Raw genomic sequence first — 12,889 nt, forward strand, 5'->3', positions numbered from 1 at the left:
GCGCTGGGGAGGCGCGGCCCCGGTTTCTGGCAGGGTTTTGGGGGGGGACGGGACACAAGCGTTATCCCTCGGCCCCCGCACGGGCGGAACACCCGCAGAAGAAACGTGGGATCTGTGGGTTTGCTTGCAGGAGGAGAGTTTGGGAGTCACTGGCCCTCGTCCCGGGGCGGGGAGAGCGGGAAGCAGAAATCCACATTACGCCACGTGCAAACACGTACTCCCGGGGGGGGCTCTGAGTAGCTCTCGCCGTGGCTCTGTCAGGTCGGTCCCCTCGCGTCCTCCCCAAACTTTCCAAGCGCGGCTGGCAGGGGGACGTGTTGGGAGGCTCGCCGGGGGTCGGCGAGCTGGGGGCAGAGGGTCTGCCTGGCAGCAGAGGCGAGACCCGCCGCTGGGAATGCTTGGGCTTCTTCCCATCACCTGCCCGGGGACACGTCTCTGCCGCCGCCCAAAATACGGGCGTGGAACCAGGTCGTGTGCCCCCACGGCCGCGTCCCGGGAGGGCACGGGAGGCTGAGACAGCCCCGAGGGACGAGCAGGCAGCAGCAGCTTGGAATTGGGCATCCTTAATTCGAGCCCCAAAAACACAGTGTTTTGGAGTTGCTAATAATAAGAAAGTGTTTTCATCAAAAGCGCTTTATTCGTCTGTGTGCTGACATCTGGAGAGAGGAGATAGATATTTTCCTTAAGACTGTATTTCCGAGCCATGAGCTCTTCCCTGGCTGTTAATTAATCCTTTGTAGTTTAGCGACTGATGAAATCATGACTCTATGAAATTTTAATCCTTGTGCTGTATAGGCACAACCGACATTATCAGAGGACCCCAGGTGTGTGCTTGAAATTAGTTTGTTGAATATCTTGCATATTTGATTACCTTATAAAACTCCTCGGGATCTGGGCCGCGCTTGCCTGTAATCTGTGCCCGTTCCTGGCCGCGGTTCCCAGCTGGGCTGGTGCGGAGGGAGGGGAGCGGGACCCGAAAGCAGGGGTGCGCCCGGGGGCTGGGGCATCCTCCTCCTCCTCCTCCTCCTCCTCCTCTTCCTCTCCATAACGAGGAGGGAAGCGCGCATCTCCCTGATGGGACGGAGCAGCCGTGGATTCGTTTCATCCGGCACGAGGGAGCTGGCAGGGAAGTGGCTCCTGGGCTCATCCCAGCTCATCCCCGTGGGTACCACCCTGGTTCTGCTGTGTGTCCGGCCTCGTCCCTGCACTCGGGTCATTGAAGGGAGAGGAGACCTAATAAAAAAAAAAAAATCCCCCCTCCCCTAAAATTCTCCCCCTTATTTAAGTTGTTCTTTGCTCCAGCATCCCCTTAGCATCTCCGCTCTCCCCCATCGCCCCGCTTCTGGCCGCCGGGGGACTTTTGCCGCCTCCTCGGGGCTCCAGGAGCTGCGAGCCCCCTATTCCCCAGGGAGCACCAGGATGATGCTGCCCAGACCGTCCCGGGACCCCCCCGGCACCTCCCCGCAGAGCAGCCGCCGTGCCGTGCCGTGCCGAGCGCCTTCCCTGCGCCAAACCACCCCTGGAGGTTGGGAGGAAGGAGCAGCCGGGGCCGGCACATCGCCGTTTGTGGCCCGCGCCGGGGCTCCAACGGACACATGCTGCTAAGGAAACCAGATGATGAATATATTTTTAAACTTGGAATGCGTGAACCGCTTATTATTTCTGAATTAGGAATCAAAACATCTGCACAATCGCGCCGCTGCGGCAGATGCACTCGGCGCTAAGGTCACTTTGCTTTTTTGTCGAGATTGCGTGTTATTTTTAAGCGTGAGCTGCGCCGGGGCTCGGCGTGACGCCTGTGACCCCCGTGCTGTGCTTGCTCAGCCCCGCGGGGCCCACGCCGGCCGGGGACGCGAGCGCTCTCCTCCTCGTGCCAGGTGCGTCAGCGTCACCAGCTGCCCGAAGAACGGGGATGATGATGATTTTGGACGGCCGAGGAGTTAGCGCCGGTTATTCTAAGCAGATGCGTTAACCCCTCGCTGCCCGCCGATGGCGTCCATGGCGGGGGCCGTCGTCCCGCGGCCGCGTTCCCAGCCGCCTCCCAGAGCCGAGGCGGGCGCGGGGCATCGGCCCGCGGGCTCCGGCTGCATCCATCCCCACCCGGCACGGGGCCGGGGACCCCCTTGCGTGGGCACGAAGGGAGCGCTGGGGGGAACGGAGCTCCATCCTGGGAAGTCCTGTTCAGTAATCGCCATTGAACCACTGATCTGAAACCAGGGCGTTGCGATAAATTTAAAAAAATAAAATTTAAATGAATCATGTTTGCTGCGGCCAGCTCGTGTTTTCCCAGCCCGTGGGCCCGGACACGCGTGGCTCAGGGGAGCAGCCGGGGAAGATGCTGCCCGGGCAGACGGTAAATTTGGAGAGTTGCAGCCCTTTTGCAGCATTTATCAGCGTTTGCTTGTGGGCAGGGTCTGAAAAGGCATTTAAATCATGCTTTTGGTGCTTGTTGCTTGTTTCTTCTGTAAGGTGAGGCCGAGCTGGAGAGATCCTCCCCTCAGGTTTTCTGCAAAGGGGAGACATTAGCATCCTGCTGAAATGATGTCACGCCGCAGCATCTGGTTTAAGCTCATAAATTAGCTCATGGTAAATATAAATATTGTACAGGCAGGGAGTTTTAGTGCTCTCGTTTGGTAGCTGTCCCCCCCCTGCTTTTTTCCCTTTTTTTTAAAAAAAAAAACTTCAGAAATAGTCAAATCTTTATTTCCAGCTCCTGTAAGATTTATTTAAATTTTTTTAGCAGCAGTGGTGGTTTGAGGGCAGCTTTGTTTTTTTTTTTTTCCCCCCCTTCTTAATTTATTAAACCGAAAGGAAGGTCTTGACTCCCTTCCCCGTGCCCTTAATAGCTCTCCCTGCTATTTTAATCCGCCGGGCTGGGAGATGGGGGCAGAGCGGTGACGGTGCGGGAGCGGAGCCTCCGCAGCCCCACATCCCGCGGCCCCGTCTCACCGAGCGTCGTAAATAAATCGTGTCGGGGTTGGAGGGGGGGGGTGGGGGGGGTGGAAAATCGCCCTCTCTGCCACGCGGATGTAAAACCCTTATCGGAGGATGTAGAGCAGCGTGGTTTCTGCAGACGGCTTGCTGCCCGCTGACCTTGGCTTTCCGCAGATCCCCGCTGCAAATGAGATGTGGCACCGCCGCCGGGATCTTGATAAAGCCGATCAGGGGGACGAATGGATTTTCATATCGATTCACCCGGGCGAGGGAGGTGCGGGTGGAAATTGGGTGGCGGGGAGGGTTTGGGGGGCAAGTATCGAGCGCCGGGGGTGCGGAGCTGCGCCGGCCCGGTGTTGGGGGCGGCGGCGGGGCCCCGCAGCTGCGGCCCCGTATAAATAAAATCAGAAGGCTCCTATAAAACTCGGTTATTGCTGCGGCACCAAGTTCGAACCGCCTGAGGTTTCTGCTCCCTGGCTCTCGCGCGCGGCAATGAATATTTTATAGGAAAGGAAATACTTAGCGTCTGAATCTTTTTATAGCGCTGCCGCTCGCGCGGGCGGTAACCTGCCCCCGGCACCGCGGCCCCGGGCAGCGCGGCAGGACCGGGGGCATCGCGCCGGGAGCTGGAACCCGAACCGCCTCGGGACCCCCGATTCCTGCCCGCGCTCCCGGCTCGGCCCTTGGTCTGGTGCTCGTGTCGTGCTGGCCTCACGATTCCCCCCCCCCACGCCCCCCCCCCAGAACCGGCTGCCAAAATCCGGGTTGGGGGGATGTGGGCAGGGCCCCGCGACCCCCCCCCCCCAAGCCCCTCGGCGCCGATGTCCCGAGGCCCGGCTGCGGAGCAGCATCTCTCACGCTCCGGGCTGCGCCTCCGGCACGGCTGCTTCAACAGGTATCGAGCAAAACTCGGCTGCTCTCCTTGGCGATAAGGGTTTGGGGGTTTTTTTTTTTTTGTTTTTTTTTTTTTCTGCCTTTCCCCGGTAGCCGTGTGCCCTGCCAAGCTGCGCCCCGGCCCGGAGATGACAAAGTGCCCTTTAGTTAATTGCAGAATGGATCGCCTGGAGTTAAAAGTTCTGATTTATACGACTATGGCTCTAACTGCTCAATAACACGGGCCCGTAATCTACTTTCATTTCAAACAGAAGGGTGATTTATGGGGCAGCATGCCGCTTTAGCTCAGAAATGAGGTGTTCAACATATGCTCTGTTGACATAAATTTGGAATTTATCGCTCCTGTCAAAACTGCCTGTTGGACAAAGGTGCGCATTAAGGCAATAAATGGCTCGGAATAGTTTTCTGTCAAATTTCCTAACTATTGTATTCACTCTGTTTGAGGGGAGAAATATACACTTAAAAGTAATCAAACAGCCAAAAGCCATGTGTCTTGTCTGCCGGGGAGGGGAGGGGAGGGGGTCTCCTCCCCAGTTTCCAAAAGGGGCGACGGGGAGAAGCCCGGGTAACGAGAGCCCCTTAAATACAAAAAGCAGAAGGCGTTTTGAGGCGGGTTTTGCGGCGGGCAGGGCAGGAGTTGGCTTGCGGTGGTCTCTGGGTACCAGGGCTGCACCGGTGCCCGTGCCCCCGGGACGCTGCACCGAGCCCCTGCGTCCCCCGGGAGCGGGCAGCGGCGTTTGCCACCAATCCCGGCCTTTTCACACAAAGCACCCTGTGGGGAAAACTCATAATTTTTACACCGCGCGGTCTCGCTGGAGTCGCCGTCCCTTTGAAGTGCTTTTTGCGGGGCATTTACAGGCCTTTTTAATTACCGGCAGCTTGCGAGGGGCCAGCCTCCTGCCCGGCTTTTGTTTGCCGGCGCTGGGCGGGGAGGGGGTTTCACCCCACCGCCGGTTTACATCCCGCCTGGAGAGCCCCTCGCCAAGCCCCCGCGCCGCCGCCCGCTCGGGATGCCCCGCGCCGGCCTCCCCCCCTCCCCGGGCAGAGCTCCGGCCGGGGCATCCTCCAGCGCTGTCGCACGAGCTGGAGGCTTTGGCCGGCTTCGCGTTTGAGCGCCGCGAGCGTTGCGTCGAGCGGGAGTTGTAGAGGAAAACTGTCTTTTTACAAAAAAGGCGCTCTTCCCCATCGCCACAGCTCTTCGGCCCGCGGGCGTCTTTTCGGCTGATTTGCTTGGAGGGACCTTGCGGGAGAAAAAGGGAGCGCGTGGAGCGTAATTTCAGCGGCAGATTGGAATAATAAAGCGCAGTTTAGCTTTTTGAGCTCGAGTGCGGGCCGCAGCACCGTGCCGTGATGTATTCTAACGCCCTTAACTTCCCCCCCCCGCCCCACCCCGCCCCTTTCTAGAGGCACAACTTTACAAGCACATATTGATCTTTCCCCTCAGATCTTAACAGCCCGGGCAGCCGTAATACCTTGCTTACATCTGCCGGGTTTTTGTGCAGTTTTGCAACATCTCCTTAATCCGGCGAGCAGAAATAGAACATTTCAATCATATTTTGCTACCGGGAAACCGAGCAGATAAAGCGCTTTAAGACCTTGTTGAAAGGGACCGTGCAAGATGGCGAGCGATAAGATCGTCCTATAAGCAGGCGCCGAATGGAAAACTTTTGTTGCTGCTGAAATTTGTTGATAGAGATATTGCAAATAAATTACCCGGCGAGCGCCCCGGCGCGTTAAAGCAGCGCGGAGGTTACGCGGCTGCGGGAAGTCGCGGCGCCCGAGTGGGATGGCGGCGGCGGATCTTGGGGGGGCTCCTCGGTCCACGTTTCCCCCCGCCCCCCCCCTTTCTGGGGGGGAGGCCTTGCCGGTCCGTGCACCGTGCGAGGTGGCGAGCGCTCGTCCGTCGCGCCGTTACGGGGGCGAGAAGGAATGGCAGGACCCGGGAAGGTCCCGCTCTGAGCCGCCCCGGCGGCCGGGGCTCCGTGCTGGGCGCAGCGTTGCTTTCGCGGATGTTTCTGTAGGCTTGGGTGATGCAGAGAAAGGAAACTTGTCCTTTGGTTTCTGCTCTGTTTCTTGAGGCTCACTTTAAAAAAAAACTAACAAACAAAAAAAAAAAAGCGAAGCCTCGAAGTTTTACTCGAACTAATTAAGCAATTACACTTTAATTCACCGAAAAGGCGTTCTAGACTCAAAGAGGCGAGCCACCGCAACTTTGACAAGGGGGGATGCTGCTCTCCTCCTGACAAAGCGGTTTAGACCCGGCTTTAAGTGCAGAAGCGAGCTCAGCCTGAGCCGGGGAAGTGTGACAGCCATGTCCCTAATTAAAAATGCGAAATGAGAAGGTTGTCACTTATTTAGCTGGCTTGTTGGCAGCAGCAGTCTGTCAGGAGGCTGGTGTTTTACTTCTTTTCGCAGGGCGGATAAATCCTTTGGATTGTAAACCTCCTTGGCCTGAATTCGTGCATGACTCCTAATCCTCCGCTATGACACAGTGAATTCAGGACAAGCCTGATTAATAATTACATTATACAGCAAAGTTGAGAGCTGAAACCAGCTCCTGCTCTTTTCCTCTCTGCTCGGCAGCGTTCGCCCGGGGCAGAACATCCCAGGGTCCCCTCCCACCGTGCGGCCCTTCCAGCGTCGCCGCTCAGCACCCCCCGAGCGGGATTGCCGGGCGGGCGGGGTCACCATCCAGCCCTGGCCGGGACCGTTTCTGGCTCGGCTTTGGCAACGAGGCAATAACAACGCACTCGCCTCGTCATGGAGGGATGATAAACGGTGGATGCGAGCAGAGGTCGGCACGCAGCGCTCCGCTGCGCTACTCCTCAAACACATCCAAATACTTCTCTGTTTACAGCGTCCGATGTTGAAACTTCGCACGTGCTCCCGTCACGAGCCCTGCCCGGCCCTCGGCGCGAGCGGCGCGCGCTAGCCGGGCTGTGGCTCGCGGGCAGCGGCCAGCGTGCCTGGCTGGAAGCCCGTGGGGCTTGGGGGGCTTTTTTATCAGCGCCGCGCTCGAGCGCGGAGCCGGGTTGCCTCGCCGAAGCATCCCTTCATCGCCCGGCACCGCCTTTCGGGCGCTGCGTGCCGTCCCGCCGCCGCGTATCCGGAGTGGCTGCGGCGGGGGGGACACACACATCCCCGGGAGGGGGGTGGTCTCGGGTGGGACCGATGCTCGGGGAGCGTGACAGCAGCTGGGGGGGCTGGCGGTCGTGGGCTTGGCCGATGCTCCGCACGGATGTTGCCTCGTCGAGGTCACGGAGCTCCAACCTGCTGGGGGTCGTTGGAGCAGCAGCGTCCCCAGAGCGGGGGGGCGGGGGGGGGGCAATGTGGGGGGTGGGCGTTGCAGCCCAGCCGCAGCCCCCTCCCCGGGCCGTGGGGGTGCTGGGCCCCGTGGCGTGGCACGGAGTGGGCGACGCGGCCGGGGGGTTGTGCAATGCCGCCCGGGGTGCAGCTCCGCTTGCGCCTCGCGGTGCCAGGAAACGGTGAGTGGCATGTTTCCTGTTTGCTAGCTGGTGGTTAAGCTCTCCGCTTGTGAGCCGTGTCATGCTGAATCGGGATGGAAACTGGGATTCGGTTAGAAATGCATACAAACAACCTCTTAAATTGATTTTTTTTCTTGGAGTACAGTACCTGTTTCAAAAGCGCTCAGGGTGTAGGGAGGGAGTTTGCCAACACGTATTTTGCATTAATTCCAGATTTCACATTTATCAGGTTTGTTAAAAGACTCCATCTATAGTAACGATGAGAAACATTAAACGGGAGAAGGTAATCTCATCAGTGCTGGGGAGTCACGCAGGACCTCCCGTCCGTGCCTTTCCTTCGGGGCTCCCCGGGCCGGAACCGTTCCGGGCGATGCGTGGGGCGCGTGGAATACTGGGAAGCTTCTCGGCGTTGGTTGGGGCGACCTGGCCCCTGCCCGCAGGAGGACTCACCCCTCTCTGTTCTCCCCTAGGAAGCTGCACAGCGGGATGAAGACGTACGGATGCGAGCTGTGCGGGAAGCGGTTCCTGGACAGCTTGCGGCTGCGAATGCACTTACTGGCTCACTCAGGTGGGTTGGAAGTGGGGGGGGATGCTCGGGGCTGGGGCGGGGGGGGGGGGGATGCTCTCCGCGGCCACCCACCCCGCGCACCCTGCCCGCCGGAGATGCCTGCGGCGCCGGCTGTACCCTGCCCAGCACAGCGCATCGCAGACTGCTTCACCAGTGGCCCGTAATCTGATTTATTTTAATTTTCCTCTTTTGGCGTTTGCTTTCAGTCCCTTAAGCGGGGAAATGTTTTCCGGGCTAAGCAGCTCGGAGTAACAAACTCGGCGTGCCACGCAGCTGCCGGTCGCCCAGCCCTGCTCCTCGCGCGAGCATCGCCCTCGCACTGGCACCGTGCGCCTCGCGTACCCGCGCCCGCCGCAGTCTCATCAGTGAAACTGCTGCGGAATCAGGCGTTCTCCGCCTTAATGAATCTAACTAGCAGGTTCACGTGATGCGGGCCCTTCAATTAAATAGATAGGGAAGGGCTGGACCGCTGCGCTGCTGGGAGGGCTTGTGCTCTGCAAGCCGCTGTAGGCTGATCTCCCCCCTGAGCCTGCAGCCCCGCTGCGCCTGGGGGGATAACGTGAAAAAAAGCAGGCAGGCGCCGGTCGTCCCCCCCCGCCCCCCCCCCCCCCCCCCGTGCTCCGACACGGGTGGGAGCCCTCGTGCCACTCGCTCGAGGGCAGATCGCTCTGGGTGGTGGGTGCCGGAGCTGTGCTGGCCGGGACCTGTGCAAGGAAGCTGTATTCTATTTTATGGGGTTTTATGTCTTTTTATTTTACTTGTTTCCCCCCACGTTCAGATTTCGTTTTTCCCCCAGCCCCTTGCCCACGCCGAGGGGCAGGGACGTGCCTTGCCCCTACCCGAGGGAGCGAGGGGGGCTGCCTTCCCCCCGCTCCTCCTGCCCAGAAGGGTTCAGCTTTTCAGGGCGTCGGAGCCAGCCCAGACCCCATCCCCACCCCACCGCTTCTTGGGGGGGGGGGGGGGGGGTGGGCACCAGCTCCTCTGGGTGCTGGCAGGCCGCGGTGGGATGCTGGGGCTGGGCCCCCTCGGGTTGCTGGTGTGTCCCCCCATCACTGGGCTGCGGGATGTGCTGGTCCCCCCCAGCTCCGGCGCTGGCGCGCGCGGCTCATGTTTGTTATGGTCGCTTTGGCTCGCGGCCCGTCCCTGGCCGGCCGCCAGCTTTGTGGGTACAGTATGTACAGTGAATGCCGAGCCAAGCTTGTCATCGCGCAGGATTAATTATTATTTTTTTTACTTTTTTTTTTTTATCCAGCAAGGGCGGGGGGTGGGGGTGGGGAGAGCTCTGCCCTGCGCTCGCAAACAGCCGCCGCAAATTCCAGCGCTGTTATTTATTAAAGCAGGAGACCTTTGCACCTCTCCCCTCGCCTCCCCCCCTCCACCAGCCCGGGATGCAGCGAGGTCGTGCCGGAGCGGCGGGGCTCGGGGGGTTAGCTTGCCTCCGCGCCCGTGGACCCCGCGTTTAACAGGGAGTTTGCCCCGTGGGGGGGGGCACCGCGGTGGGGCACACCCCGCCCCCCAGCAGCCCTCGATGCTAAAGGCAGCAAACACTGGGTTTAACTGAGGTCGGCATCCCAGGCTTCCTTAACCAAGCGTTTATGGTGCTAAAGGTGCATTTAAAATTAAGGAACAAATTGGGGACCACCCCAGGTGGGGGGGGGATGCGGTGTCCCCACGACACGGTGGGCACCCGGCGCTGTTATCGCAGCAGCCTTGCAGGTGCAAGGTAAATACTGAGCCAGATGTTGACACTCCGATATAAAGCGTAAATATCAAGCCCTTAACGCTGCTCAGAGCCTCTCCCCGAGGAGCTGCCCGCTCCTGCCTGCGGCACACCCTCAGAAACCTCGGAAGACAATCCCGAGAGCTGCCCCTCTCCCAGAGCAGGGAGGTTTCGGGGAGCGCGGTGGCTCGCGCCCGGCGCGCCCAGGGCTGCTCCCCGCTTCGCCCCCACCCTCGCCGCAGCCGATGCTTGGTGGGCGCGCTTGCTTCCCCCCTGGGACGCCCGTCACCCAGCGGCTGCCTCGCGTTGGGTTCCCTCCCCGGGAGAGGGGGAAAAGCAGATTTCTGCCCTGGCCCTCCCCGCCTCGCTCTGCCTCTCCAGCCGGCAGCTGCCCCTGCTGCGGAGATGGACGCTGCGGCCCTTCGCCGCACCAGGGGTTCTCGTGGGCACCCCAGCGCCTTCCCTCCCCACCCAGATGTGCTCGTTTTGGGGGGGGGGGGGAAGCACCTGGGTCCACCGGGCGTGCTCGGGGAGCAGGACCCGGCACACGGGGATGGTAGAAGGGCACATCCCCCCCCACCCCGCCGCCACCCCCCTCGCCACGGAGCATCACCCCTTGTCCCCCCGGCGGGGTGCTGGGGCGGCTCCGGCCCCGCTGCCCCCGGCCGGTCCCCGGGGACGCCGCGGCCCCCCCCGGCCCCGGCTGGCCGGCGTCCCGCGCTCGGTCCCGGGTGATGTCAGCGGCCTGCCGGCAGGTCTGGATGTTCTGCCAGCGTTCCCGCGTTTATGATCATCCGCAGATGTGCATCCAAGAACACACTGTACCCACAGCAGAAATTAATGCAGGCTTGACTGCCGGCCAAGCCGCGCACACGGGGGAGAGGAAGAAAGAAAACAAAAACTGTTTAATGCTGTTTATAAATTATACACTGGCTGATGAAAAATACATTTCTCTCGTCCCCCCCTCCCTCCCCATCCTCTCTGCCTCGAGAGCCCGAGCTGAGACCAGAGGAAGATGGTTCGCTTTTTAGCTCCTGTTTTGGCTGGCTTCCTGGACCCGGCCGCTGGGTCAGAGCCAGCTGCTTCCTTCCCCCCCGCCCCCCAGCCCTTACCTGATGAAATATATTTATTTTCCACCCGCCGCCAGCTCTCCCCGCTCCCCTCCTTGGGCCGTCCCTCCTTACGGAAGGTGGGGTGCGAGGCGAGGTGCCAGGCCCCCCCCCCCCCCCCTCCACCAAATGCATCTCCCCGTCCCTCCATCTGCGTTCGCTGCCGCCGAGCGCCCGTGCCCCTCGCCGCCCACCCGCTTCCCCCACCTTTCTGCCGGATGGGGGAAACTTCCCAAACTTCCCGCGGGGGGCCGGAGACCCCCCTCTCCCAGGGCGGGGAGGGTAAACGGGGCGATGAGAGCCCCCTCATCCTTCCCCATCCCTCCCCGCGCGCTCGCCAGCCATTTATGCAGCTTTTGTGTTGTGGGTTTGTTTTTTTTTTTCGTTTTTTTTTTTTTTTTTTTTTTTTAATACCGCTAATGTTTATCATTTGCCCAACAGGCTTGACAGATTTTGTTTCCTGTCGAGCGGCGCGGCTGTGCAGCCCCCCCGGTTGCCAAGGAGCCGCCTCCCCGCACCGTCACGGGCTGATTTGGTATTCCGCGCGGCGCCCCGCCGCATTTCTGTATGCAAGACAAAGTGTTTTGATGGAGGACGATTGCAGGAGTGTCTGGAGGCTGTTTGGAGTTTTATGGGCTGTGCAGTACGCGCCGTGCTCGCTCGCCGTGCGGGGCTGACGGGGCTTTCGATGGGGTTTGTCATTTTTTCCCCGCCGAGAGGCGGCTGCCGGGGAGAGCAGCCCTCGCGGGGCGGAGGGAAAGGGGGAATTATGTAAGAAAATCTCCCTTTTCCTGCGACCAGGCTAAAAATCTGGGGTTTATTTCCAGGTTTGTTTGCTTGTTTATTGATTTATGCGACCGTACCCCCCCTGCTCCACCCGCCGCCACGGCTGGGGCGATGGCGTGGGCCAGGGGCTCCCCGCCTCGCCCGCCCCCAGCCCCTCGCCGGGGGCTCCGGGTGCTCCCCCGACCCCCCCCGGGGCGGCCACTCCGACACGGGGGATGCTCGGCGGGGAGAAGCCCCCGGGTGGGCGCGGGCTGGGCTCGTCCTCTCGCCTGGCTTAGGCTGGCGCTGGGCTCACGAGTCCCTCCGGGGCTCCTCACGCGCCCGCGCCTCGCGTCCTTCCCCACGTTCGATTATTGCCTTGCGAGGGCACCGGGGGAAAAGAGGAGGCAAAGCCGTTGGCCCCTCGAAGCCCATCGCCTCTCGCCAGCTCCGTCTTTTTTGGGCCCTGCTTGGGCTTCTCCCCTGTATTTTTTTTTGAGCGCAGAGATCTTCACGACTGTCTCTTCCACTCGGGTGAAACAGGGGAGAAGGGAAATAATAATAATAACAGCAATAATAAAAATCAAAAAAGCAGCTTGATGTGGGCAAAAGAAGAAAACAAGAGAATGGGGTAGAGAACAGGCTAAATTTAAAATTGTAATTGGCTGACTTCCACAGGCTTGCGGGTGTTTTAATGACTCATAATAACTTCATTTAAAACCAGCTGAGCAGAAAATAGATTGGAGAGGAGCCTCAGGCCATTATGGATTTGTTTTTTTTTGACAAGCTCTGTTTTCGGCAGCCAGGAAGGCACTCGCGGAGGGCTCGGCTGCTTCGCTCTCCCCGAGTTGGTGGTCTGCCCGACAGAGATTGTATAGAAACCGGGGCCGGCTCTTTTTTTTTCTCTTTTTTTTTTTTTTTTTTTTCCCCCTCTTTTTTTTTTTTCCCGCTGATTAAAAATAGATGCCTTGAGGTATTATTTTAGCATCACTGTGGTTTGGTGCTTTTTTTTCTTTGCACTTTTGATGTGGTAAATGGAACATAAATAAAATTGTTTTTGAAATTACTGAATTAATTAGGTAGTAAAGCGACGACAGTGCATAAATTTACTTGGCAATTTTTTTTTTAATCCATATTTCCGGCCTGCCCCCCTCCCCCCCCCCCCCTTCCACCTTCTCGCCAATTACAGCCTGTTAATAATATATAATCCCAAAATTTTATTAATCCCCTGTGCTGGGGAAGGGAGGGGAAGAGGTGGCCGTCGTGCCGGCAGGGCCGTTGTGCCGAAACGTTGCTGCCCCCAGCCCGTCCTCCCCCACCACTCCCCTCGCCGCGCGGCCGCGGGAAATCGCCCGTTTCCCATCTTTCTCCTCCTTTACCCATCCTCCTCCTCCAGAGGATGCTCGCGGCTCCT

The 12,889-nt window shown here is 59.8% G+C and overlaps 1 protein-coding gene across 2 annotated transcripts in view; it reads left to right on the forward strand.

Moving 5' to 3' along the window:
- The window catches only part of ZBTB16 (zinc finger and BTB domain containing 16), a 57,869-nt gene that overhangs the window by 20,770 nt on the left and 24,210 nt on the right, over positions 1-12,889 (forward strand). For both annotated transcript variants that reach the window (XM_042800394.1, XM_042800395.1), the window contains exon 3: positions 7,784-7,881. In XM_042800394.1, coding sequence (XP_042656328.1) covers positions 7,784-7,881 — 98 coding nt within the window. The remainder of the gene's footprint in view (positions 1-7,783; positions 7,882-12,889) is intronic.

Source organism: Tyto alba, unplaced genomic scaffold, assembly GCF_018691265.1.
Source record: "Tyto alba isolate M040663 unplaced genomic scaffold, T.alba_DEE_v4.0 Super-Scaffold_32, whole genome shotgun sequence".
Taxonomy (NCBI): domain Eukaryota; kingdom Metazoa; phylum Chordata; class Aves; order Strigiformes; family Tytonidae; genus Tyto; species Tyto alba.